This window comes from Cucurbita pepo, chromosome LG20, assembly GCF_002806865.2.
Source record: "Cucurbita pepo subsp. pepo cultivar mu-cu-16 chromosome LG20, ASM280686v2, whole genome shotgun sequence".
Taxonomy (NCBI): domain Eukaryota; kingdom Viridiplantae; phylum Streptophyta; class Magnoliopsida; order Cucurbitales; family Cucurbitaceae; genus Cucurbita; species Cucurbita pepo.
In genome coordinates, this window is record NC_036657.1 from 4,353,599 (window position 1) to 4,381,320 (window position 27,722).

Sequence of the window (27,722 nt, forward strand, 5' to 3'; positions counted from 1 at the left end):
GATTGATTTAGGTTTGTTTGTAAACTTTTAATATATTTTATCTAATATTGTATCCAAATAATTATGAAGTGTAGATTAATTAAACTTACAAAAAATTGACAACCCAACCCGAACCCAGCCCGATAATAGAGGGTTGGGTTGGGTTGTGAAAGGTTTTGGGTTGGGTTGGGTTACCAATCCAACCAACCCGAATTTTTTGGTTGGGTCAAAAAAAAATCTCAACCCAACCCATCCCAGACCATGTACATCCCTAGTCCTAACATTTCATGAAGCACTTAACGTGCTATCTTAGAGGCCTAAAGTAAGCCCCACTCCTTTTGTTTTAATATATATTATAAAACAACCCAACTCGAACCATGTACCCCTAGTCTTGGCATTGCATACTCCCTTTGTTTTAATATATATTATAAAACAACCCAACCCGGACCATGTACACCCCTAGTCCTGGCATTTTATTAATATATATTATAAAACAACCCAACCCGGACCATGTACACCCCTAGTCCTGGCATGGGGTTTCATGAACCACTGCCATCATAGTGGGCCCACTCCTTTTGTTTTAATATTATCATAAAACGGGCTTGGATTGGGGGAGATTTGAAATTGGACAACAATATGGGCCGGCCCAATTCGTTCATAATGTGAGAAGCAAGACCTTGATAAACTATATGACATATATAAGAATTCACATGGATTCTTAAATGATTTACACATTTGAATTTTTTATGTATTTTAAATCAACTGTGTATAATATAATATAACCTAATTTGACATGATGGGACTAACATATATGGTCTGTTTTAGTCCGCTACTAATCGCTGTCAGCCTCTGTCTGTGTCTACTAGAGAGAGGTTTCCACACTCTTATAATAAATGCTTTGTTCCACTCTCCAAACCGACGTGGGATCTCACAATCCACCCCATTAGGGCCCAACGCCCTCGTTCGAACAACGCCCTCGTTCGCACACCACTCAAAGTCTGACTTTGATACCATTTGTAACTGTCTTTAGCTCATTACGTATCGTTGTTAGCCTCATGATTTTAATATATGTATACTAGGGGAGGTGAGGGGAGGTTTCCACCGCCCGATGTCTAGCTTTGATACCATTTGTAACCGTCCAAGCCCACCGCTAGAAGATATTGTTCGCTCTAGCCCGTTCCACTCTGCAACCAACGTGAGATCTCACAATCCACCCCCTTTGGGGCCCAACGTCTTCGTTCGCACACTGCCCAATATCTGGCTTTGATACCATTTGTAACCGCCCAAGCCCACTGCTAGCAGATATTTTCCGCTTTAGCTCGCTACATATCGCTCTCAACCTCACGATTTTAATATACATATACTAAGAAGAGGTTTCCACCGCCCGATGTTTGGCTTTAATACCATTTGTAAACGTCCAAGCCCACCGCAAGCAGATATTGTCCGCTCTAGCCCGTTGTGTATCGCCATCATCCTCACAATTTTAATACACGTATACTAGGGAAATGTTTCCACACCCGTGTAAGAAATACTTCGTTCCCCTCTCCAACTTATACGATATCTCACATAAATAGAGTAGGTGACATAGCAATGACCTTTTTTAAGGTTGTGTTATTGATATAAATTAGAAACACAACGTAGAATTATAATTCAAAATTAGCGAAAGTAGCATTATAATTCAAAATTAGCGAAAGTAGCATTATAATTCAAAATTAGCGAAAGTAGCATTATAATTCAAAATTAGCGAAAGTAGCATTATAATTCAAAATTAGCGAAAGTAGCATTATAATTCAAAATTAGCGAAAGTAGCATTATAATTCAAAATTAGCGAAAGTAGCATTATAATTCAAAATTAGCGAAAGTACAGTACAGTCAACAATCAACTCTGAGTATAGCCAAAACTAGTTTAGACATATTTGAATCCTCTAACTCCACTTACAACGTGCTATAGTCAATTCAGCTCAAACCATCATTTAGTCAACAATCTAAATAGCAGCCAATTCAGCACAAGCTCTTGAACATACATCAATTTTAGATATGAATAGACATATGAACAAGCAAAACAGGTTAATATTAACATTTAGAGAAGGAGATTGAACCTGCTATCTCTTAGCATCCTCCAATTTCTCTTTATACAACTTCAACAATCCAGGAATCAGCTCCTTATGAGGGTCGATGAATTTGCCTAAGAATCGGCTTTCAGTAGACTCAAACACCAGAGGAAGATTCACATCTTTCTTAATCAAACCCTTTGACAGCAAAACTTGATAAACAACGCCTCTTGGCACAATCCTCTTCTTTAAACTAAGTGTAATCACAGCAGGTCGCTTTGCAACGTATAAAGGTTCACATCCAATCTTGTTCACAAAGAAATCCATTATGCCATTGATCTTGTCCTCGGAAGCCATCATGCACCAGGGATGCCTTCGAAAAGCGACGAGAATCTCTTCTTCAGGCCATCCCCATTTCTTGTAAACTTCAACTTTTTTTCTCCATGTAGATTTGCTCATTGCTCGCATAGCAAAAACAGCAAGAACAAACTTCAATCGCAGAGGGTTGAATCCCATTTCCTTAACTTCCTCCACAATCTCCTTGAATCGGACGGTGTTTACCAAGAACACTCGTGGTTGGTACTGAAGAATGGTTGCAATGTTGGAATCAGGAACTCCAATTTGTATCAGAGTTTCAACATTGGGACGAATAGTTTGGAGATCCCAAGTGAGAATACCTAAAGACCGTTTTATGGATGCGATAGCCTTCTCCTTAGTTTGAAGTAGCACTTGAATGTAATCAAAAGCTGGAATGATTTTTCTGTCTAAACTTCGCGTTAAAATCGAAGGAAAACCACACACTAATTTGGCAATCTCGGGGGAAGAAAGGCCTTTCGATTCAAAGAACAACAATTTTGGCAATAGCGTCTTTTCGGGGTTCGCTGAAAGAACTTGAGGGAATTTCTTGACAAGCTCAGAGATCTGTGTTTTTGAGAATCCATGATTCTCAAAGAGCACGATTACAGGCTTCTCATCGTTCTCTGGCTTGACAGAATTAAAATCCGGCGATGCAGATTTTGGAGATGATGCGATCTCAGAAGAAGTCGATGAGTATCTGAGAGATTTCAACGGACTTTCAGAAAATCCGTGAGCAAAGACTGATGATGTCTGCCTGACTAGAATGATCCGACGAAGCAACAACATGACTGTGAAAACGCGAGGGGAAACAAAACCTGCTTCCTCTTGAGAAGACGAATCGGAGAAACACGAATGCCTCGCAAGAGTAACGAATAATGAAAATGGGAGGCGGAGGAGTGGCAGCGAGCGGCGGGGAANGTTTCAACATTGGGACGAATAGTTTGGAGATCCCAAGTGAGAATACCTAAAGACCGTTTTATGGATGCGATAGCCTTCTCCTTAGTTTGAAGTAGCACTTGAATGTAATCAAAAGCTGGAATGATTTTTCTGTCTAAACTTCGCGTTAAAATCGAAGGAAAACTACACACTAATTTGGCAATCTCGGGGGAAGAAAGGCCTTTCGATTCAAAGAACAACAATTTTGGCAATAGCGTCTTTTCGGGGTTCGCTGAAAGAACTTGAGGGAATTTCTTGACAAGCTCAGAGATCTGTGTTTTTGAGAATCCATGATTCTCAAAGAGCACGATTACAGGCTTCTCATCGTTCTCTGGCTTGACAGAATTAAAATCCGGCGATGCAGATTTTGGAGATGATGCGATCTCAGAAGAAGTCGATGAGTATCTGAGAGATTTCAACGGACTTTCAGAAAATCCGTGAGCAAAGACTGATGATGTCTGCCTGACTAGAATGATCCGACGAAGCAACAACATGACTGTGAAAACGCGAGGGGAAACAAAACCTGCTTCCTCTTGAGAAGACGAATCGGAGAAACACGAATGCCTCGCAAGAGTAACGAATAATGAAAATGGGAGGCGGAGGAGTGGCAGCGAGCGGCGGGGAAGGGGAAAAATGGGAGGCGGAGGAGTGACAGCGAGCGGCGGGAAGGGGATTATGAGAGAATGGCTGCCATAAAGAATAGGAGGCGGGTTAGGGTTTCATATATACGATCATGAAGACTAAATATAAGATTAATTGATTTTTTAAAAAAAATTAAAATGTAATTGCCATATACTAAGTTTAATTTATTTAAATATTATTTATTTTTAATTTTGATTTATAGCTAGGTCCGGCTCCCGAAAGAATATCTATGCTTAAAAAGATAAACCCTAGAAATTTTGGACGAGAATTCATTATAGGTATGTTATAGAAATTACTGAAATACTCTACGATAAGACTTCGAGATGCATGTTGGTTTTTATGCCTTCCATAGAGGTAGGAAGAGACTATGCCTGATACTAATTTGAGCCGGACATTTCAAATGAGCAAGCTATGTACGATGTAAAAAAATTACAAAAAAATTCCTTGGAACGTTGCATATCGAATAATGGGAAAGACATGATCTAAAGATCCCCGTAGCATTGTACGACTCTTGTCCGTTCACGCCAAAGACCAGAACCTACCTGATAATCTACAATACTCAGTAAGCAACGTACTTATAGGCTCTTAACGGGTCTCTGCTAGTATTCAACGTCCTTAGTGCTGTGCATAAATTGTGGTCCTAGAGATAACTAATTTCATGGCACTATCGTCTCGCTATTTCTGACTCATAGATACCTCCACCTTTCCATTGGGTATGATTCATTAGGCCCTATATGGCTAATAGTTCATTCGAACTTTGTCTAGAGGCATAATTTAACTAATGGGGTTAGTTGATGTTCTAAATGTGCTTAACCAATCAAACACTCAACACTTTGGTTCGCACAAGTCTTTATGTGATATGTGTACGAGAACTGGGTGCCCTAATCAAATCTCGTTTGCATAAGTCTTTACAACTCAAATCCACCGTTAGTAAATATTGTCCGTTTTGGCCCGTTACGTATTACCGTCAACCTCACGGTTTTAAAACGCGTCTACTAGGGAAAAGTTTTCACACATTTATAAGGAATATTTCATTCTCCTCTCCAACTGATGTGAGATCTCACAATCCACCTCCCTTGGGGGCCTAACGTCCTCGTTAGCACACCATTAGGTGATTGGCTCTAATACCATTTGTAACAGCTCAAGCTCACTACTAGCAAATATTGTCCGCTTTGAGGAACGTTCGAAAGCTGCGCAGTCACGTAGGGGGTCATTCTAGGGCACAACCCGTCTTATATTTTTTGAAATCCAAAGAAATAGCCTTCGTGGACAAAAGGTCTATTGAACACTTTTCACGAAGAAATTAAATTAAAAACTTAAGATAATATAAGTAAACTTGACGCAGGATACACATCAAGGGGATGTAGCTCAGATGGTAGAGCGCTCGCTTAGCATGCGAGAGGTACGGGGATCGATACCCCGCATCTCCAAATTAAATTCTTCTTTTTCTAAATCTTTCCGGGGCCCAGTTGCCCACATTCTGCTGGACTGATGCAACTTCGTTATCTTGGGCCTTCGGTGGAGAGCCCATTTAAGCCCAAATACGAAGGCGAGGAAATCTTTTCTTTATATATAAATAAAATATCATATATTTTAATACACAATTATTTATTTATTTATATAAAATTATGACATCATTATAATACAATATTAATATTAGTCATTTGATTTTCAAACCTTTTATTATTAATATTATTATTATTTTGACTCTTTACGCTTATAAAATTTTTAGTTAATTCTATTTAGTTCAAAAAATGAAATTTAAATGAAGTATATCATATATATATTTATAAATCTTATACTATTATAATAATTTATTAATAAATCAATAAAAAGAATTAAAAAAATATTTATGTATAAAGTAATTATTACAATGGAATATTTAATTTTATTATTATTAATTACAATTTTAATTTAAATAAATTAATTATACTTCAGCTCAAAATACATGTACTAATTGAGAAAGAGAAACAATGTTAAAAATAAATAATAATAAAAAGATAATATTAATCTTTAAGATCAATAAAAAAAAAAAAAAAATTAGTACATGTGTTTTGTGAGAACCATTTAAATACTAAGTATGTAGTGATTCTCGAAGGGTTCTTGGTATCTTACACACAGTTTTCTTATCTATATTCTCTCATATTTGTGTTTGTTAGCCCCTTCCTTATATAACATTTGTACGTAAGTGTGTGTATGTATGTATGTATATATATATATATATATATATATTTATTGCACTCATACTAATTCGAGAAAAGAAAATAGGTTAGGGGCAGGAACGGGATGTATATTAATTATGAAAGATAAGACAAATGTTATGTATGCATGTCTCATAGGATGTTACCTCATGAAAAGATGGGAGGTATGACTTGCATCATACATAAAATGAAATGAATTGATATTATGAGACTTTATGCGTCTTGTATGTCAAGATACTTCCTTATTACGATGAGTATAGACTCATACATTATGATATCTATGTTTCACCATTATATCATGTTGGCTCCTTCAGTTTTTGGCAACATGAGCATGCGCTAGCTGAAGGGTAAGCCCAACGAGTACGTATATGTCTGCCTAGTGGGTCCATGTGCATGCGTGAGGGCCGTGTACATCCAGTTTTCACCTAGACTGGAAAGTAGAATTCAAGGCCATGAAATGTTTTTATGAAAAGATAGGTTCCACCATAAATGCTGATGTTTGCATTTCCCGACTTCAACAATGGAGCTACTTATCGAGTATTTTTAAATACTAAACCCACGTAGTACTTTTTCAAGTAAAAATAAGACGCCCCTGTGCAGATGTCGTTGCTAGAGAGGTCATAGAATCTGCTATTTGATTGATTTTTGGTCAAATTTGTCAAATTTATCAATTTTTTTTTTGTTTATTTGGATCCAACAGATCCAAAAGTTAATGAATTTTTTTGGTGGAAGAAAGTGGACCCACACACCCATCCCTTCAATCCTATCAACATTCCATCATACTCCAATCAAAATCAGTCATCATCATCACCATCTTCCCATATCAATTTTAATGACATTTTCTTATCACTTCACTGCTCTCTGTCCTAATCTCTACAGCCACAATACTACTACTACTGTCATTCCAATCCATATGCTTTCTTTCTAGACATTGACTTCTACTTCAACTTCAAGAAAACAAGCACAATTTAAAAAAAAATAAAAACTATAAGAAATATAATATCGAATTACATATCGAATAGGTTGTAATATACGACGAGATTCATGAATCAAATAAAAAACCAACCGAGACAGAAGTCTTGAGCTTTTTGGTACAAAGGGGAAGGGAGAGGACATTAGGAAGGTAGGTTAGACAGGTAACAAAAGAAGCATGATGGAATAGAATTAAACATATCCCAAAATGGTAACAGTCAAACTTGACTCTGATTATGATGGAATACTACAAACACACCAAAACGCATCCATTCAGTGGGATGCCACTGTTTTTCTAAACTTCTATAACTAAGGAATTCTTAACCAGACAACTGCTTGATAGGAGTGGCTCTATAACTAACATCTATGACTATAAACTTCTACCCCATTCATATAACCTCTTAAAGCCCCAAGACATGGAGAATTAAATTTTACCTGTTGCCATAATTTGACTCCAGGAAGCATCTTTGATGGAATCATGAAAAGACAACTTTTCAGCCCAAAAAGGCTCGAACAAGCTACTCTTGAGCTCTAGATAGATATCCTTTGTAGCCTGCAAATCTACCTATTAGTACCTGCAGATATCCTTTGAAGAGAGCGTTTCCATATGAGGAATAATATAATAGGAATAACACTGACAAAAATCCTTTTCAATCGGAAACCCTTTCTACGAAACAGAACAGTACAAAACAGTAACTGACATGCGAAAAGAACATGGTGTTCTTAGCCAAAATGAAACTTTAATCATGAAGTGTGTACCCTTCACCAGAAAAGCAACAACCACTAACCTTACAGACGACCAGCACCCGTTTGATTTGAGGATGTGCCTGTCAGATAATTGCAATGAAAATTACGCAATTCTTCTCATTTCCTCCATTTCTAAGCAGTATAGACTTCCGAAGAGAGAATCTTAAATATTATAATCAGGTTTACATGTGCCCCTTAGTAGAGCGTGCAACTACAAAAGAAAATTCCTGATGGACTACATCGAAGTCTCCGGTTACATTTGAAGAAGAAAAAATTCATATCCAGAGAATTGCTGCAGCCTTTGAACTCCAACCATTTTATCACAACGAAAAACTACACAAACTTCCACGATCATTCTGCACATTGTGATCAGTTACCAAACAAGTCATCATCACTGTCGTTAATATTGGTCCTGTTATTTTCTTCGTGGTTCTCAGTGGAAGCTTTACCAATCGAAACTTTAGGAGGGGAAGACGGTTTATTAGCAGTACCAGAAGAAGAATATGCCCAGGATGAACCCACATTTCCTGAAAATGATTCTCCGTAAAGGTCATCATAAATTCCGCTTTTTGATGGATTTTTTACCCTATTCAAGATTTCTTGTAATTTACCAGTCACGCCTTTTGGACAAATATTATCTCCCCTCAAAGAAGACTGCTCCTTGCCTTTTGGTATTATGGTAGTCTGCACCAGAGACTCGTATTTCCCAACTAGACTTCCTTCTTTAACACCTATTGGACCAGGTTCCGTCCCTACATCTGCACCATCTGAAAACCCCACAACTTCAACCAGCTCCCCTCCAAGTTGATCCCTGAAAGCCACTCTCATCTTCCTAAGCTTTTTGGTAGGTCTTCCATGCTGTGCATCTTTTGCACTTGCCGGGTTGTTGTCTTCAGATGATGAAGGCAGGCCAGATTTGGTAAGACCTAGGCGATTTAGTAGTGTATTATAAGAAACAACAGCCTCCTCATCAGATGGATCAGGAGGTGGTGGTAAATCAAACTCGGTGGGCAATGGGGGACGAGCAAAAAGTGCTGCATTATTCTTTCTCAAGATATAAGTTCTTGTTGATGCAGCAAACCGCAAAGACTGTCCTGCTTCTAGCTCGACCGGAGAGTCTTTAGTCAATCGCTCATTAGCCACAAAAGTTCCATGAGCAGATCCCAAATCAATTACATATATGCTGCAAAATCAACTAATACTGTTTAATTCATATGGCCATCAAAAAGTATCTTTTGATGTTGAAAATTCAGTAGTGCAAAAATTAATAATTAAGAAAGAAATAAAATCAGATGGCTGCTAAATCGTTTTCTAAGCAGGTCAAGAAAACCATCCCTCTTATGTACTAGCAATTCTCAAAACATTTAACAGGTTAGTCTATTCTAGAGGTAATGTTTGTGTAATCCATAAAAAAAAAAAAAAAAACTGATTTTTCATAAGAAACAGAGAGAAAAATAAAAGATATACAAGAGAATACAAAAAAGACAGCCCAACAAAAGGAGCTCAACAAACTACAAAAAGGGACGGCAATCCAAAAGAATAAAATCTAAGGAGTCCAACAACCTACATAAAGGACGTCAATCCAAAAGAATAAAATCTAACTAATAACTATAAAAGGACTTAGCCAATGATGCTTACTAAACTGTGGCATTAAAACTGAAACCTCCCACAACTCCCCCTCGAATCTCTCACCTCCTCTCAAATATCTTATAATTCCTCTCAAGCCAAATCCCCATAATGATGGCAATGGAACAGGTCTTCCTAAAGATTTTGCCCTTCTTCCAAAAAGGGAATTCAGCAAAACCTCCTTGATCATAATCCTGCAATCACTATTCTGCACCATGGACATTCCAAAGACATTGAAGAACTTAGACCAAATCGACAAAGCAACCTAGCAACTCCAAAAAGTTATGGTCAAAGTCCCTTCTACACACCCCTAATAAGATAGTTCAGTTGAGAGGTGAGAGAAGAGAGAACGGGAGGAGAGATAAGAAGCAGAGAAAAGCAAAAGGGAAAGAACGAGAGAAGAGTTGAGAGAAGAAGAAATCTAAGATTTTTAAATAATAAATCCACTTGAGAAAACCATAGTTTTTGTCGGACAAGTCTTTTTCAGCCTTTCATGTTCACCATTAGTCTTCACCACGCACTCTAAAGTATTAACGTTCTCATGTAAGACCTGAACTTAAATCTCTCTGAAGATCTTAACCTTCCAAAGTGAGGAAAATGGAGTCAATAGGGGAAGCGAGAAAACCCTCAGATGTTACAGGAGAGAGCTGGAAAAAAGAGGCCTTGTGGAGGACAAGAGGTCAAACGAGAATCACTCCTCCACATTTAACATGGAAGTACCTCAAAGGCAGCAAAAGCAAAGCAGAAAGTTCTGATAACTCGAGAGGAACCCCATAACAAAAGCCACAGACTGCAACATCAGATCTGGTACGGATAGGGGAAAGAGAACAAAACCTTGCATCTCGCTAAGTACCTAATTGAAAAAACATTTTTACCTTTTCAGACTCTACATGATAGGTCCTATAAAATAAATATATGCTTTTGACATTGTCATGGACACCTATCATCATTTTCATGTTCAGACCAATACAGTTCAATTATGAGCCTCTCAAGCTCTAAATATCACCTTTAAACTGAAAAAAATTAACCCTTTTTTCATTAAACAAGAAATTATACTTAACAATCACCCCAGGAAGTCTCAACACTTTTGAATTACATGTGTTGAAATTATCAAAAGATAACAACATNTCAAGAAAATTCATTGATGCTTTCCAAGTCCGGGCCTTCAGAGGTACCTAATAATTATGATTCATATACCACTAAAACAATCCAACTATTAAAATACAGAGGACAGGGATGAATCAAGTAACACTAACAGCCACTTAATAGACAACTAGTAAAATAAAGCACACAGACTTCTGTACGTAATTCTTGCTTCAAAAAAGGGAAATTGTTGTAACAAGGGTTATGTCACTTGAAAGGCTTGCATGAAAGCCATGGACGGAAACTACTTACAAAATCCAGCAAAAAATTCCTCCCCAAACTCCACAAATTTAGCTACAAAAGGGTTGCCGATTAAAATCAATACCAATGGCCAATTAATTTGACCCCCTACAAATATGTAGGGACAGAAAATTTCCATATAGTATGGTAAGCACAGGACCTTCCTAAAACATAATAACTTAATATCCAACCATAACACACAATTCTACCCTTCAACCAATTTCTCCACGCTCCTCCAAAAAGTTCAACTTTCCTAACTATTGAGCCCACAGTAGAACCACAGTTCACCGATGATGCAGTAGGAAAAGGCAACTCAAACTCACTGGCTGATATTGCCTACAACCATCAACCCATCACAATCACATGATTTATAGTACATAAAAAGAATGTCCACAGCAGCTTATGGCTTACACCAATTTTCCAATTCCACGAATCCAAATTAGTACCCTTATATGGAGGTGGATGGATTAGCATTCAAAGGACTCTTCAAACTTATCATCTCCAACATTGATCGCACAAAGAATAGATTATTCACATCTACCATCACCAGGAATACCTCATCTTGTAAAAGAAAAGAAACCCAACAAGATGTGTGTTTGTTAATGATCCCAAATCTGCTCAGTAAGCCCATTGGTTTGATCACATTTTAGTCGCTAGAGACTCATCAGCCAAGTGGATCACACTGCAAACAGCTTAGTTTTATTCTAAACATGGAAGAAAGTATATTTGAAAGAATTGTAGTAACATGTTTTCATTTATGGATTGGATGCACCCCTACCACGCCTAAATCTTATATTTCAAGTGAAGTTAGAGCCTTAACTAGCATCAAGTAACTGAGTTATATAGTTTCTACATTGGTTGTGCTAATGTGGTGGAATGGAACCACGTTATCTTGCTCACTTCTTTGATCACAGAAAACACAAGGGAGCATTTCCATCTTCTCCCTACTCGCCAAAATCTAAACACCTTGGTGACAGACACTACCAATCTTGCAACTATGACCATTCCTTCCTCCATTTTGTTTTATGAACTCCTCCTTGGATTTCACTCTTTTTCTTAATAAAAGTGGTTCCTTCTCCAATAGCATCTTCGCTCTTGTGAGTCCATAAGATCCCAGTTGAAGTTTATTCCCAAGATATCCAATCTCCCTTGCTCCGATGTTCATTGACTCCTTTAACATTTTTCCATCTTTTAGCCAACGTGCCTATATTCCAATGTGATTCTAGAGGCAATCATCAAACTACAAGAGTTTGAATTTCTTTGACATGATTATTTCTTTTACCAATTCTTCTACAACCTTATGAGTGACCTCCTTACAGGCTACACCAACGCACCCCAAAAAAAATGAAAAGGGGAAAAGTCACTCTATTTATAATCACTATTTATAATTATTAATCATCTTCACTCAACAAAATCGAAAATTATAAATTATAACTACCCTAATGTAGGTTTGTCATTGTGTCAATGATGAGAACATGAATATCACAATGTATCAAGAATATTTACAATTAATTCAAATTCTAGATATATAAATAACCTGTAACCTGCAATAAAATTCAAAGGACTAGTAATGGGTTAAAACTTAGGAAATAAAACAAATAAANCTCTCTCTCTCTCTCTCTCTCTCTCTCTCTCTCTTCTCTCTCTGTTGTCAAAGTTTTCCTTCAAAATAAGTTCGTTTCCAATTTTGGGTAAATTACAGAAATTATTAACCCTCAAATTTAATTTGTTTCATTAATATTCTTAAAATTAAAAAATTAAAATTTAAAATATTATTTGTTTTTAAAATACTCTCAATTTTCACGAAAATTCATTTATATGATAAAAATTGTTAATATCTCATTTAAAATTTTACTCATAAAATTTTATTAATACTTATAACCTCTTAAAAAAAATACAATAATATATTTTTTTAATTATTTATCTATATTATCACCTCTAGATTAACGATTCCCTATTATTTTTTTTTANAAATGATATTATTGTCAAGAAAACAAACATCCAACCTTCCGTTCTTATGAGGAATAACAGCAGCATGTTGGCGTGATACAGACTGGTGATCAAGCACAAAATCGCAAGTATGAAATTGTCTCCCAAAAATGTGTCGCCGCCTATCCAGATTAATTCGATCTATAACCTCACCATCCTTTAAGACTTCAAGATAATAAACGCCCGCACGTGGTTCAATTGCCCAGTCAGGAGGCTGCCAAGTGGACTGACTTCCTCCAACCTGAGTTGATTGCTGAGTCTGCCCCACTAATGGTCCTGCTTCAGGTCCAGTAAGTTTTTTTGAATCATGGGATTGATGTTGGTCAATGGATTGAAAGTGCGAAGATCTTGATTGTGAATATTGAACGAGTGGTTGAATGCCTTCTTTGCCAGAAGATTGAGCAGAGTCATGTGAAGTAGAATTGACAGTTACAGAGAACGGTTCCAAGGTCTGAGCCTTCTTGAATCTATCGAGGCCACTTCTTCCATACATTTTCTAATCTCTATCACTTACAGATTAAATAAATGCTCTTAGGCTGAGGTTTATTATAATTGAAGCACAATGTGACATCAGCATCGAACTTCAAATGATCCACAGACCTAACAGAACATATTTTCAATGAAAGAAGAAAACACGAATCATCAACTCTTTCAATTTTTTTTTTTTTTTTTTTTTTAACTTCATTCAAAGTCTAACTGTATCAGACAACACGCGACTGAAATAAACAAAATAATAAAAAATAAAAATGGCATCGCAAAAGTCACAAGTTAATAACAGTCACAGATCTAATAGTGTATGCAGAATTGGAACTGAGCACAACACAAAATCTTGCGGTAGGGAGCATAAACAAGGAGAAGGGAGAAAATTAAAGTTGCAACAATTCGTCCAACTAGGGCAATAAAAATGAAGAACTTAGACATTGATCAGAGAGTAGAAACTGAATGGTGATATTAAATTGAAAAGAAATTGTTGTTGAAAAAGTTAGTAGAACTGAAGTTTGAAAGAGTAAAGTGAGGACATGAAAGAAAAATTGAAGGAGAAAGAAGGTAGTAAATGAAGAAAACAGTGAAGGTCCTTGAATTGAATTCGATTTCATTGATAGTTGAAATACGTCGATTGAACAGAAGAGACAAAAGAGGGAGAAATTCACCTGTGATAGGGTATCTAGGTTGAGAGAAGGGTGAAGTAAGAAGAGGAGATTTGTGGAGAGTGAGAGCAGCGGAGTCCCTGATATCTCCGGCCGTCCAAGTGGCGGACGGTTGCCTGCCGTTCTTCCTTGAATCGCCCTATCTTTCGGCTTATGCTTAATGCCAAACCCAAATCGCTCTTTCCCTCTCTCTCTCTCTCTCTCTCTCTCTCTCTCTCTCTCTCTCTCTCTCTCTCTCTTCTCTCTCTGTTGTCAAAGTTTTCCTTCAAAATAAGTTCGTTTCCAATTTTGGGTAAATTACAGAAATTATTAACCCTCAAATTTAATTTGTTTCATTAATATTCTTAAAATTAAAAAATTAAAATTTAAAATATTATTTGTTTTTAAAATACTCTCAATTTTCACGAAAATTCATTTATATGATAAAAATTGTTAATATCTCATTTAAAATTTTACTCATAAAATTTTATTAATACTTATAACCTCTTAAAAAAAATACAATAATATATTTTTTTAATTATTTATCTATATTATCACCTCTAGATTAACGATTCCCTATTATTTTTTTTTATTTTTTTTTTTTGCTAAAATTAAAAAAAAAAAAAAAAAAAAAACTTTTGAAATTTACTATTTATCTCAAAAATATTTTTAAGTTTTAAAAGGATAAAATAATATCTTTAAACTTAATAAATAAATAAATAAATAAATAAATAAATATATATATATATTAAAAAAATACCCCAAATTTAAAAAATATTCGTGAACTTTCAAATTTTTCATTTTTAAAAAAAATTGATATTCGTAAAAGGGTGGAATATAGAATATATCGATGGTTATTTGAGTACCTTTAAGGTTGGTAGATGTATGGTGGATCGTGAGCTTTTGTTCTATTTATTTTGTAGGTGGAGAAGAGCTGATTTGAAAATCGGGGAAGTGTAACTGTCTAATATTCTTATATAGATCCAGTTGAATACTATATTTTTTTTTGTAGCGAATAAGTAGATTATGAATAGAAGTTAGTTGGTATTTAATGTATTATGAAATATTATTTCATGTGCATGAATTTAGCAAAGAGTAAATTATATTAAAAAAAATTAATAATGTTGAGAAAATGTGTTTCAANATTTTTTTTTTTTTTTTTTTTTTTAACTTCATTCAAAGTCTAACTGTATCAGACAACACGCGACTGAAATAAACAAAATAATAAAAAATAAAAATGGCATCGCAAAAGTCACAAGTTAATAACAGTCACAGATCTAATAGTGTATGCAGAATTGGAACTGAGCACAACACAAAATCTTGCGGTAGGGAGCATAAACAAGGAGAAGGGAGAAAATTAAAGTTGCAACAATTCGTCCAACTAGGGCAATAAAAATGAAGAACTTAGACATTGATCAGAGAGTAGAAACTGAATGGTGATATTAAATTGAAAAGAAATTGTTGTTGAAAAAGTTAGTAGAACTGAAGTTTGAAAGAGTAAAGTGAGGACATGAAAGAAAAATTGAAGGAGAAAGAAGGTAGTAAATGAAGAAAACAGTGAAGGTCCTTGAATTGAATTCGATTTCATTGATAGTTGAAATACGTCGATTGAACAGAAGAGACAAAAGAGGGAGAAATTCACCTGTGATAGGGTATCTAGGTTGAGAGAAGGGTGAAGTAAGAAGAGGAGATTTGTGGAGAGTGAGAGCAGCGGAGTCCCTGATATCTCCGGCCGTCCAAGTGGCGGACGGTTGCCTGCCGTTCTTCCTTGAATCGCCCTATCTTTCGGCTTATGCTTAATGCCAAACCCAAATCGCTCTTTCCCTCTCTCTCTCTCTCTCTCTCTCTCTCTCTCTCTCTCTCTCTCTCTCTCTCTCTTCTCTCTCTGTTGTCAAAGTTTTCCTTCAAAATAAGTTCGTTTCCAATTTTGGGTAAATTACAGAAATTATTAACCCTCAAATTTAATTTGTTTCATTAATATTCTTAAAATTAAAAAATTAAAATTTAAAATATTATTTGTTTTTAAAATACTCTCAATTTTCACGAAAATTCATTTATATGATAAAAATTGTTAATATCTCATTTAAAATTTTACTCATAAAATTTTATTAATACTTATAACCTCTTAAAAAAAATACAATAATATATTTTTTTAATTATTTATCTATATTATCACCTCTAGATTAACGATTCCCTATTATTNAAAAAAAAAAAAAAAAAAAAACTTTTGAAATTTACTATTTATCTCAAAAATATTTTTAAGTTTTAAAAGGATAAAATAATATCTTTAAACTTAATAAATAAATAAATAAATAAATAAATAAATATATATATATATTAAAAAAATACCCCAAATTTAAAAAATATTCGTGAACTTTCAAATTTTTCATTTTTAAAAAAAATTGATATTCGTAAAAGGGTGGAATATAGAATATATCGATGGTTATTTGAGTACCTTTAAGGTTGGTAGATGTATGGTGGATCGTGAGCTTTTGTTCTATTTATTTTGTAGGTGGAGAAGAGCTGATTTGAAAATCGGGGAAGTGTAACTGTCTAATATTCTTATATAGATCCAGTTGAATACTATATTTTTTTTTGTAGCGAATAAGTAGATTATGAATAGAAGTTAGTTGGTATTTAATGTATTATGAAATATTATTTCATGTGCATGAATTTAGCAAAGAGTAAATTATATTAAAAAAAATTAATAATGTTGAGAAAATGTGTTTCAAACGTACATTAAAATAATTAAAGCATTTATTATAGCTACACAAAAACGCTATAAAAAGTCTCAGACTTTTAATAATATAGGTTGTCACGATATACGAAAACCGCTACAAAAGATCTACGATAGCATTTTTCGTAAGTTATTGTTTCTAATATATTTTAGTGCCACTTAGTAATAAAAAATTTATAATTTAAAATATATACAAACATGCTAAAGATAATTTACAAAAATATCATGCTTGAGTACGCCTTTCTAAATAATTTAAAAATATGCAATTTAATCGAATAATTTCAAATAATAAATTCTCAGGCTCGTCACTCTCATGTTACAGCCTTGCTCTACCTAAAAATTCATTTTAAAACTGTGTGCGTGAGGTTCTCTTCTATTGAGGTCAGATATGCAAACGATCATATAGTTCATCGATTAAAATCAAGAGACCTTGATGGTTGATTGCTCGTAATACAGTGTGTAATCTACTCATCTAAAATAGTTTTCAGCAAACACTTCTCAACGACCAATAGTGGTTGGTTACCCGATACACACAACATCTAACTCTTACGATGAAAATAATTTTCAACAATCATCCATGTGAACAATAGTGGTTAGTTACCTGATGTACACAGTTTAATCATAGCATTCACATATGCTGTCCCAAAACAATTATTCTCATGGTTAATAGGCATGACAACAAACAACATCCATATAACAATCCATAGAATGGCATACACATACGGTCGTATTTTAGAAAACAAAACAGTTTAGTTTCAATAGGAAAGTTCCTGACCCGAAATGTATCCCTTAATGGCTACTAAAAATATCAGTTCAGCTCTGACTTAGACCGAACCTACATTAACACATCTACAAATCAATCTAAATTGCACAAGGTATAACAATTCCAAAATTTGTTGGGCTTTATCGGTCATCGTTCTCTTATAGAATATGTGAGCACAATTCCTACTTTCCAAACACAGGTCGTTAGTTGCTGCTTCGACTTCCGACTTTGGTACCTTGGTTACTATATTGAAGGTTAGAGATAAATATTAGAGGTACCTCAAATCCAGAATTGAGATTGGACTAAAAGTATCAAGCCTAACGAAACTAATGGTTCACTCTTTCAGGTGGCGACGACAACCATCGATGGGTGGTTGCAGTGCACAGTGGTGATAATGGTGAGCTACCAGTGCTGGTGGCGGTCGAAGGGTGGTTGCTTGCATACATACTCATCATTAACTGCTTCATTTATTCTAATTAGTAAACATGAAATAGTCCATCCTGGTTCAACGTAAAAAGGTGATCCATTATCCGGATGACATGCGAAAAATTTAATATAAATCTGCAAGTCAACTACCGAATAAAAAGGTTTCTGTGGGGACAAATGGGGAACTTTCATTGAAGAACAACAACAATTACGATAACTCTCTAATCTCGTACTTTCTTTTCTTATTTTATTAATTTTGTATGACTAATATGTCGATTCCTCTGTATAAATAAGTGGGTATGAACAGTTAAACCTTATAGGGGAGGCCGGAAAATTACATACTGTATGTGTTATTTCAGTTTATTAAAGAGTTGTTATTAGTAATCTGTATGTTTGTTTAGTTAGACACTTTAGATACATAGTTGTTTCTCTGAAAATCCTCTTTAAATACTTTAGTTTCGTATATAGAAGTAATTGAACGGTTACGAATATTCTTCTTCTATAATATTGTTAACAAAAATTACAAAATAATTATAGAAGTAATCACTATGCATGACTTTGAGATGAGAGCTTCCGAATCTATTAAAAATAGCTAAAATTCACCACATAGTTACGTAACTTTTCTATTTACTCTTCTCGATAGTTAAATTCACTTGTAATTCAGTTATAATAATACTTGAATTCATTTAATTTTCAACCATAAAAGTAACTTAAAAGAATAGTTTTATGTCAGAATCAATAATTTACTAGTTACTTGTTACATTTTACTGTATACTTTTACAAGACACTATGTAATATTCTGAATTGAAATGTCTGTTCGAAAATTTTTGCTAATAAATACTTAGTCGAGCTAATTAATTTGAAATATTAAAGAGATAAAGTTTTACCTCTAAGGTAAATTATCAAAGTTTATTAATTGATTAAAATACTTGAAAAGTTTTAGTGATGATTTGGTTAAATTTAAAGTTTAAATTTATTACTATTAAGCCTCCAATAAGTCAAAATCCATTAACAAAGATTTAAAATTAAAAAGTTGGAGAATCTATTTAATATAAAATTAAAAGTATTTATTAAATATAGACAAAACTAATTTTAAGATTAAAAAAGATTTAAAATACTTTTATGTTAAACCAATTTTTTATTTTATTTTGTTTATAATAATTTTTTTTGTATTTTTTAAATTTGTGTCTTATGTTAGACGAACTCATTGGAGTAAACCCTAATTTAATTTGAAAGGTTTGTCAATTAATTTGTTTGAATCCGTTGAATAATTCTTCGGGGAGAGAGAGGATCATACCACAGGCTCAAGCCTCGACACACAGTGACGTTCTTTATTAGGATTAACAGCACCACGATTGTCTGATACTCTCTCTCATCTTGAGATAAGTCAGCCCGACCTAAATTTGAGATCCGACTCAAGCTTCTAGTCTCTAGTCCAGAAAAAGGTTTTAGAAAATGAGGAAATATAATATTTTAGAAAACATTTGAAAATTGATTTAAGAAATAACGTATAACCCTGGTAAGAAGATTTGACAACTCACCCCTAGATTGACCTAACAAAACTAGTAAAGACCTATCTAATATAAAAGCAAGTAAAAGAGGTTTGGAGTGAGCACGCGGCCACAAGCAACGCACCCTGGACAAGCATGACTATGACATTCGACACACGACAAGGCGTTGGACAAGCCAGCCCTGACACTAACCTATTGAAACCTTATATTCCAAAAATTAAAACAAACAAGAAAAGTCACAAGTCCTTATCCCTAAAAATGCCTCGGCCTTAGATCAATAAAAAAATTGAACTAAAAACATATCGTTACGTGATTTACAATGTACAACGAATCAACATTTATGTCTCATGCACCGTAAAACAACCAAGAGACTTCTACATGACATTCGACACACGACAAGGCGTTGGACAAGCATAGCCGTGACACTAACCTCCTGAAACCTTTATATTCCAAAAATCGAAAAAGTCACCAGTCCTTATCCCTAGAAATGGCTCGGTCTTAGATCAATCAAAAAATTGAACTAAAAACATACCGTTACTTGGTTTACAATGTACAATGAATCAGCATTTATGTCTCATGCACCGTAAAACAACCAAGAGACTTCTACGTGATGATTCGCCATCACTAATAATACCTGCTAGTAGATCCTGCCTATCAATGAATGATTACAAACAACCTAAGGGTATAAACTAATGAACAAAGAATGTGACCATGGCCACGTCGAGACTAAGTATTTTACCTATGCCATCCTCATCGAGAGGGGAAGCACTGATAACAACTCTCCAAGGGGCTTCTGAGTTTCAACGCAGCAACTGTATGCAAACGTAGCACAAACTTCCAGCTTACTGAGATAAAAAACACCAGGTTTCCAAAGGTCAAAGCAATCTCCATTCCATCAAATTTAAGCATTCACCTCAGAGTCCTCCAACCAATCATATGAAGCAGGTAAAGATTTCAATACGTGCTAGCCAATCAAGCTTGAATCAGCTAGACGTTTAGCTGAAAAGGGAAGCAGAATATCACCCAGCATCAAAGCACCAGCTCTCCCTTGCGCACGTATAAATCATCTCCACGAACATTAAATCGAAGCACTATTTTGCTGCAGATTCATTCTCAACGAGTTCAAAAGTCGCTTTCAGACGATCTTGTAGATTTTTTTGGATGTTTTTTGTAATCCTTTTCTGATTCTTAGTGCTTTTCTGCCAGGCCATTCCAAAAGATACTAGTACGCTACATCCCTTCAACTTAGAAGGTAAATCCTCAATTTGATATCTAAGGTGAACCTGCAAGGAAAGATGCATTGAACAAAACAATGAGCTTAAAAGTTTTTCAAATAGACAGGCAAGATAATAACTCAATATTCATACATTGAAATAGTCGCCAAGGGGAACTCCATGAAGAGTCAAGACTTCTTCAACGAGCCAACCATTTTTATTGGGGAGTGAGTATCTTTGCTGTGTACTTGTCACTTCCACTCTGTAGTGGGAGATACGTTTGTCAAAAATATAATATATTTGCCTCTCATAAACATTCTCCTTCTCTGATTCCCATGGAGTAAATGAATAATTAAGGCAACCAGCTTTCTCCATAACTTTGCGCTCCAACTCAGCCCCATTAAATAGCTCCATAGCAACGCTGGTCTGGAAGCACCAGCAGAAATGTTGTTACAACATAAAATAAACATAAAGTCATAAAATAAACATGGTAGTATAGTAATGTGCAAATCAAGTTCATGTGCACAAAATTAAGAGAGAGTGAAAGAGGGCTTACAGGAACAGAAAGTGTGGAAGAGAGAACCTCAGACATACTGACTTCAGTGAGGCCCAAAAATGATCCACTCTCTTCAGATTGTAAGCAGCCTTTAGCTTCAGAAGATTCTTCTTCGACTATTCGAACTTTCTGCTCTGGACTCAAAGATTTGGCCTTCCACAGAGCCATGATTGTCCTATAAATCAATTCAGAGTTACTTTTTTTTTAATTTTTTTATCAAAGGAATCAGATGCAAAAGTTATTGGAACATTGTTTCTAAATGCATGAACACAAAGATTGCTTCCCTACAATTTGGGGTGGTAAACAATATGAATGTTCATGTAACAGCCCAAGCACACCGCTAGCAGATATTATCCTAGGTTTTTCTTTTCGGGCTACCTCTCAAGGTTTTTAAAACGCTTCTGCTAGGAAGAGGTTTCTACACTCTTATAAAGAATGTTTCGTTCTCCTCCCCAACCGATGTGGGATCTCAGAATTCACTTTTGGGAAGACCCTATCAAGGGTGCGAAATACTTTAGAGCAAATCAAAGAGGCTAATTTCAATCATCATTTGCTATAATGAGTTTGTCTCATAAAGGATAGACAAATTCTAGGCTCATTTCTAATGGTTTACCAGATAGTCGATTAAAACCTGAGAAAAATGAAGCAGTGGTTGTCAAAAGTGATTAGGTGAAAGCTTAACGTAATGGGATTTCCCATCTAGGGAAGTGTTCTCCGATGGAGAGCTGCATATGTAACACTAAGGTTTAGCCTTTAAAATAATTGAAAAGACAAACTGAAGTTAGACCAAAGACATCCAGGTGCTGAGGCAAGTGATAACCTCTCACTATTTTCATTTTAGTTTAGCTCATTTCTTGAGCCTATTTGGAGCGTGGGCGGATGATGACTAAATGTTTGCAAGGTTTTCATATTGGAAGAAACAGCGACATCTGTTAGATGACTATTTTATGTTCTTATGCACACACGAGTTCGAAACCTCCTTCAGATGCTTGAGCTGGCTTCAGGGTGAAAACTAACTAGCAGAAAACTGTGATCACTGGATCCACATTAGCTAGCAGAAGATAGAAAATCAGACGATCAAACTCCAGTAAACTGATGGATAGTGGCTCCTAACCTATCTGGGAATGCTGATGGGAGGAAACCCTAGAAAACTAGAAAAATGGTTCCACTGTCTCTCTCTCTTCAAGAATTAATGAATGAAGAAGTTCGAGGATATCGATTTGATCGGATTCAGTTTTACCACCACTACAGATTGGAGATATATTAAATCTGTATGATGCCTACCTCTCATAAGAGAAGACAATGAGTGACGCCTAACAATTGATATCAAATAAATAAGTGATGTTCCATATGCAAATAGTCATGTATTCCAATGGAAATGATTTTCAGGAGAACAAAGGACCATTTTCTAGCAGCACAACGAGAGAAAAGAAATAAACATTAGGTGGACTCAAGGCTTTGTAAATATCCAATTATCAAAGTGTTCAAATTACAAGAGAACATTCGTGTATTTACAAAGCCCCTACTCCTTACCTATTACAAACTAAGCAAAACAACCAATCCTTAAACTACTAAACAACCAAATGAACCACTACTAAACAAGCTATTAAGTAATCCTAACATTCTCTTGTATTTAGAATCTTACTACAACATCCCACACAGTCCTACACATCCAAGATCCATAATGTAAGGGAATAAATTTTTTTCTGGATAAGAATACAAGTACATATTTCTAGAAGAAAAGAGCAAAGAATTCCATTTGAGACAAGAAAATGAGTAAGTGCACGTACCAAAAGAAAAGAGTCGACAAAAAGGTCACGACATGAGTAAAAAATCAAATGTACTGAACTAGCAAGCGTGTACGAAATTACCTCTGTGCTACACCAAAGGATACAAAGGAATGGAAATGAAACTTCAGTCTGCCTTCCTCATCTAGTGTCTTTGCACCGCTCCTTGCATCCATACCTCTACCCGCTCGGAGAGTGATAACAATAATTGGACTGCCCATTGATGAAAGAGTAGGAGCAACAACTTGAATATCCTCAATGTCCTCCCACAGGAAAAAGAATTTGGTCTTGTGCCCAAATATATTTGCATGGAAACCTATGACTCTAGCTGACAGAAAGATGCGCCCCTGGACACAGCAACTAATTATTAGATGAAACTCATGAAGTATAATTTTAATTGCTGGATGAAAATAAACAATTAACTACGAAATAACTAAAGCACCTGAATTGGCATTTTACGTTTCAAATGACACGTAAAGTCATTAATAAGAAATTCTTCAGCTGGAAGCCCAAATAGTTTCTGAAAGGCTGAATTCGACTGAGGAGAACGCAAATTGAGCTACAATTCATTGCAACTAAAGGTGTTAGTATTTGAATGGAGAGAGAGAGAGATATCCAGTCAAGAACGTAAATTCTAAGGTAGAATGCTAGGCTATGTACCTTTTTCCCAACCTCTTTTTCCATTTTACTTAAATACTCTTTAGCAATATTAACATTGCTGCCTCTGGTATTATCCAAGAAAACTCTCACGTGCAATTTGGATTGGCATGTTTGAGCCAACTTCCCCTGAAGGGGTACCCAAATGTCAGCCAAATCTGATATACTAGTCTTGAGGAAATTAATCTCAGCATATCCCAAAGATGTAGCCTCATCAAAAGGCCCATCGAAATCATAAACTTCAACACCCAACACGGAGGGAGGTTCATCCATTGCATCAAATTCAAAAATTTCTGAAAGAAAAAAACAAGGTCTGTGTAAGAACATTAGTTTGTATCAAGTATAAATTTAAGACAATAGTTTCTACAACAAAAATAGATTTTCATGATTAATAACTAACAGGTATCAAACATATTACAAAAATACCATTCCATTGAGGATCAGATTTTTGGAACTTGATTGAGCTGTTTTTTGTTTTTCCATTACATGTAAAAACCACATATGGGTCAGATAATCCACTTGAATCAACTGCGGCTAAGCTACACCCTTCAATTAGAGCAACAGTAAGCAACCATCCATCTCCCTGTGCTTTGACTCCATGATCACTCCCTGTTATAAAGGAAGGCACCGCAATCAGATAGAGCTTGTAGTAACAAACCGGCTGCATGCGTTATACTGAAATTACCTTTTCGCAGTCTGGCTCGCATGAAGCGTGAAATCATCCCCCAAACACGTTCACCCTGCAGAACTAGGACACCACACACAATAAATTCGCCTATTGAATCAGGTAGGTCGAGCCCTACAAATTCAAGCCCCTGAATTGTGCTAGGTGCAGCCAGCCAAATATGTACAAGCACGTACAAAGCCATAAAAGTAGTGAACACAACAGTACAATTAGCAAAATATTGGACAGCAAGTTTAAAGGTTGACTGTGGTGGCGGTGCCTGCAAAGACGCCAAAACCTGTTCCTTGTTTGATCCAATAGTCTTTTGATCAACTGGAGGAACAGTCTGAGATAACAAGCTAGCATACTGATCAAAATTGTCCTTTATACCTTGCCTGGCTCCATTCTCAATCATTCCTTTCATCATAGTGCTCTGCAGAAAATTCATTCGCCATGAAACAACCAGTCGTGAAGATTTTTCTTCTGATGGAAGCTCAGGACCAGGCGTTATGCAGTAAAGTATCTCTACTTTGAATGTGTTCCCATACATTACATCTGGAGTGCTTACAATAGCTAGAACTGCATAAACATTTCCATCAGCTTTTAAGTACGTTTGTTCCTCAAATGCTTTGACAGCTTTGATTAGTTTTGTTGGAGCCTTAAGATATGATACTGTTCTCTTTAAGCTTTCACCACCATTCTCAAACTTCCAATTTCCAAGTTGCAGTTCTGTAGTCCCCTGAAGGTCAGCCAAAGATGATAGAAAGCTTGAATCTGATGAAAAGAGTAGAGAATTGAGGTCAGATGGTGCAATGGCATACAATTGATCAACCATTATTCCTGGAAAATTCAATGGGGTTTCAGTTTCTTGATCTTTTGACTCCAATACTTTTATTGCTTCTTCAAATGTGGCCATAGAGGATTGCTCTTCTGAATTGACTTCCAAAACTTCAGAAGCAGGGATTTCAGATATCTCTGATAGGTCAGTAGCTCGAGACGAAATGAGTGAAGCAGAATCTAAATTTTTATGAAACATTTGAGCAAGACGACCAGCAAAGGTCTTCTGTTGAAAAGATCTATGTTCCTTCAACGAACTTTCTCTTTGCCTCACTGGAGATGGTGAGCTAGATTTGCCACTATGAGACCTCGACGGCGAACCCATTATTTCATCAGTGGAAGTCTTTGGATAAGATACACCACCATTAGAATTGAAGTCTACAAATGCTTTGGTTTGAGAAAAACATATAGCAAGAAGGATTTCACCTGCCAAGATTACAACAAAAACTTACTTCCTCAACTCCTTTTCAGGAACCATATTTCATAACAAGAAAATGAACATTGCTCAAGGAAAATTTCATCACAATTTCAGCAACACAACCAAAAATTGGATCACACATCATGAAATAATCATCAACTTCTCAAAAATAAATTTGTAACGAAGATACATGAAAAACTATGGAGAACAGAACATACCACAATCCTTCTGCTTGAACTTTTTGTTTTTAGGTTGAATAGAATGCCAAGTAGTACCAAGCGACCCATTATCAGAATTAAAAGCCCGCGAAATGGGTATCTTAACCTGTCCAACAAAATCATCATTGAAATACCTATCTTCATCCAAGACAGAAATCAATAGCTCCTCGTCAAGATCATCCACCCGGAAGCTAAACTCTTCCCCCCAACTTGGATTCAGCGTCTTCTTAACCACCTTGGTCCTAAACTTCTGCCTACCAAGCTGCAACCGAACGTAGGGGTCACTAAATCCATTTAGATCCGTCGCTGGTAAATTCCGCGCCTCTATTACACGAACAGTAAGCTTCATATTCTTATACCCAGAACACATAGAATTCTACTCTTAGAGATAAATTGGAAACGGAAACAGAGAATCAGCGTGGCAATTAATGAAAGAAAGTGAAATGTTCGAAAAGGTAGACGAAAATGAAATCGAAATGGGGCGTCAACACCCGCGATGACCCAGTTAAAACAATGAGAATATAAACTAATTGGTGTTCATCCGAGCGCTGCAAGAAATTAGAAGAAACGCATTCGTAAACTGAAACAAGATTGGAAGAGCAGAAAATCCGGAGGAGCAAGAAATTGTTGAGGAAAAGATAGAGAAAAAGAGGGGAAATGATTTGGAAGTTGGATGAAGTTTAAAGTGAGCGAGACTTTTAGCCATCGTGATCATATAATTACAAATTGCAAATTGCAATCCCAATTGCGCGTATACGGCTGCGCCTTCTTCCTTTCCGTTCCCCTTTCTCTTTCTTCCTTTCACGGAGCATGTAGATTAGGCTCCAACATTGACTTTCCTTGTCCGATTCAGTTTTCTATGATTGCGCCACCAACCATTTATACAAACAACCTTTTTCCACCCGACCCCAATTTGGAGTGAATTAGGGTTCTTTTCTACGGTTTTCGAAAAAGTTCGATGATCCAAAAAAAATTATAAATTGGGTTCAATCGTACCAACTCGAATAAAGAGTTAACCCTCCACAATAGTATGATATTGTCCACCTAAAGCATAAGCTCTCGTGATATGAACCAAGAGACATCAATCATACAATATACTTCAATGAAGATATAAAGAAAATGCTAGTGGCGTATGAATGTTACAAACTCTTGAAATGTCTCGTGTAAAGTCGAGAGTTCTATTTTGAGGCTATGTAAAGACATGTATGTTCTATTTGTAAGTAGACTTGGAAAATATAGTAAAATGAGCATTTGTGCTTTTCTTTAGTCGATGGCTAAGTTTATTTACAATTCTATGTAGTTTAGGTTGCATGTAGAATCATTCAAGCTCGACATGATCAATCTTGCTTGTGGAGTGATTCGAATCTCAAACAAATGTTCTTGCCTTGAGATATTTGATCAACAAGAATCATTCAAGCTAGACATGATCGATCTTGCTTGTGGGGTGATTTGAATCTCAAACAAGTGTTCTTGCCTTGAGATATTCGATCAACAAGGTAATCTGAATCTTACTCCCCTTGTAGTGATTTCATATCATTCAAACAATGTGGAACCAACCCAAGGGAAAGTGTTAGATACCAAAATGATAAGGAAATCAGCTCAAGGGAAAGCTCTGATATCAAATGATATGAAAATCATTACAAGGGGAGTAAGATTCGGATTACCTTATTGATCGAATATCTCAAGGCAAGAATACTTGTTTGAGGTTCGAATCACTCTACAAGCAAGATCGAAATTCAAGATCGGAGAACTATTCCTTGTTGGACACATTGATTGATTGAGCTCCACATACGACATCAACAACATTTCTTCTATCTCCTCAAGCTTAGCATAATGCACTTCCTTTCCCATTGAGAATACTCATATCTTAAATGTCATAATTGATGATACTTGTAACACTCAACTATAGCTTTGTTGAATGGAT

General features: G+C 35.7%; 3 protein-coding genes and 1 non-coding gene across 4 annotated transcripts; 1 reads left to right on the plus strand and 3 right to left on the minus strand.

Annotated features, from left to right (window-relative positions):
• Positions 1 to 1,803: 1,803 nt before the first annotated feature.
• Positions 1,804 to 4,028, minus strand: LOC111783639. Its single transcript, XM_023664557.1, has 3 exons — positions 3,910 to 4,028; positions 3,835 to 3,838; positions 1,804 to 3,305 (listed from the first exon to the last, which is right to left on the minus strand). Exon 3 carries the CDS (start codon positions 3,171 to 3,173, stop codon positions 2,082 to 2,084), a length of 1,092 nt encoding a protein of 363 aa, XP_023520325.1. The 5' UTR covers positions 3,174 to 3,305; positions 3,835 to 3,838; positions 3,910 to 4,028; the 3' UTR covers positions 1,804 to 2,081.
• A 1,294-nt stretch (positions 4,029 to 5,322) lies between these two features.
• TRNAA-AGC lies at positions 5,323 to 5,395 on the plus strand. Its single transcript has one exon. It is a non-coding gene; the product is annotated as a tRNA-Ala (tRNA).
• Positions 5,396 to 7,882: 2,487 nt separating this feature from the next.
• Positions 7,883 to 13,502, minus strand: LOC111783125 (protein phosphatase 1 regulatory inhibitor subunit PPP1R8 homolog). Its single transcript, XM_023664012.1, has 2 exons — positions 12,901 to 13,502; positions 7,883 to 9,068 (listed from the first exon to the last, which is right to left on the minus strand). The coding sequence occupies exons 1-2, from the start codon at positions 13,374 to 13,376 to the stop codon at positions 8,255 to 8,257; spliced, it is 1,290 nt and encodes a 429-aa protein (XP_023519780.1). The 5' UTR covers positions 13,377 to 13,502; the 3' UTR covers positions 7,883 to 8,254.
• Positions 13,503 to 19,867: 6,365 nt separating this feature from the next.
• On the minus strand, positions 19,868 to 26,630 carry LOC111783060 (C2 and GRAM domain-containing protein At1g03370-like). The gene is made up of 9 exons (XM_023663936.1): positions 25,799 to 26,630; positions 24,347 to 25,588; positions 24,088 to 24,270; positions 23,665 to 23,954; positions 23,447 to 23,563; positions 23,089 to 23,351; positions 21,218 to 21,392; positions 20,815 to 21,087; positions 19,868 to 20,730 (listed from the first exon to the last, which is right to left on the minus strand). The coding sequence occupies exons 1-9, from the start codon at positions 26,166 to 26,168 to the stop codon at positions 20,539 to 20,541; spliced, it is 3,105 nt and encodes a 1,034-aa protein (XP_023519704.1). The 5' UTR covers positions 26,169 to 26,630; the 3' UTR covers positions 19,868 to 20,538.
• Between the last annotated feature and the right edge of the window lie 1,092 nt (positions 26,631 to 27,722).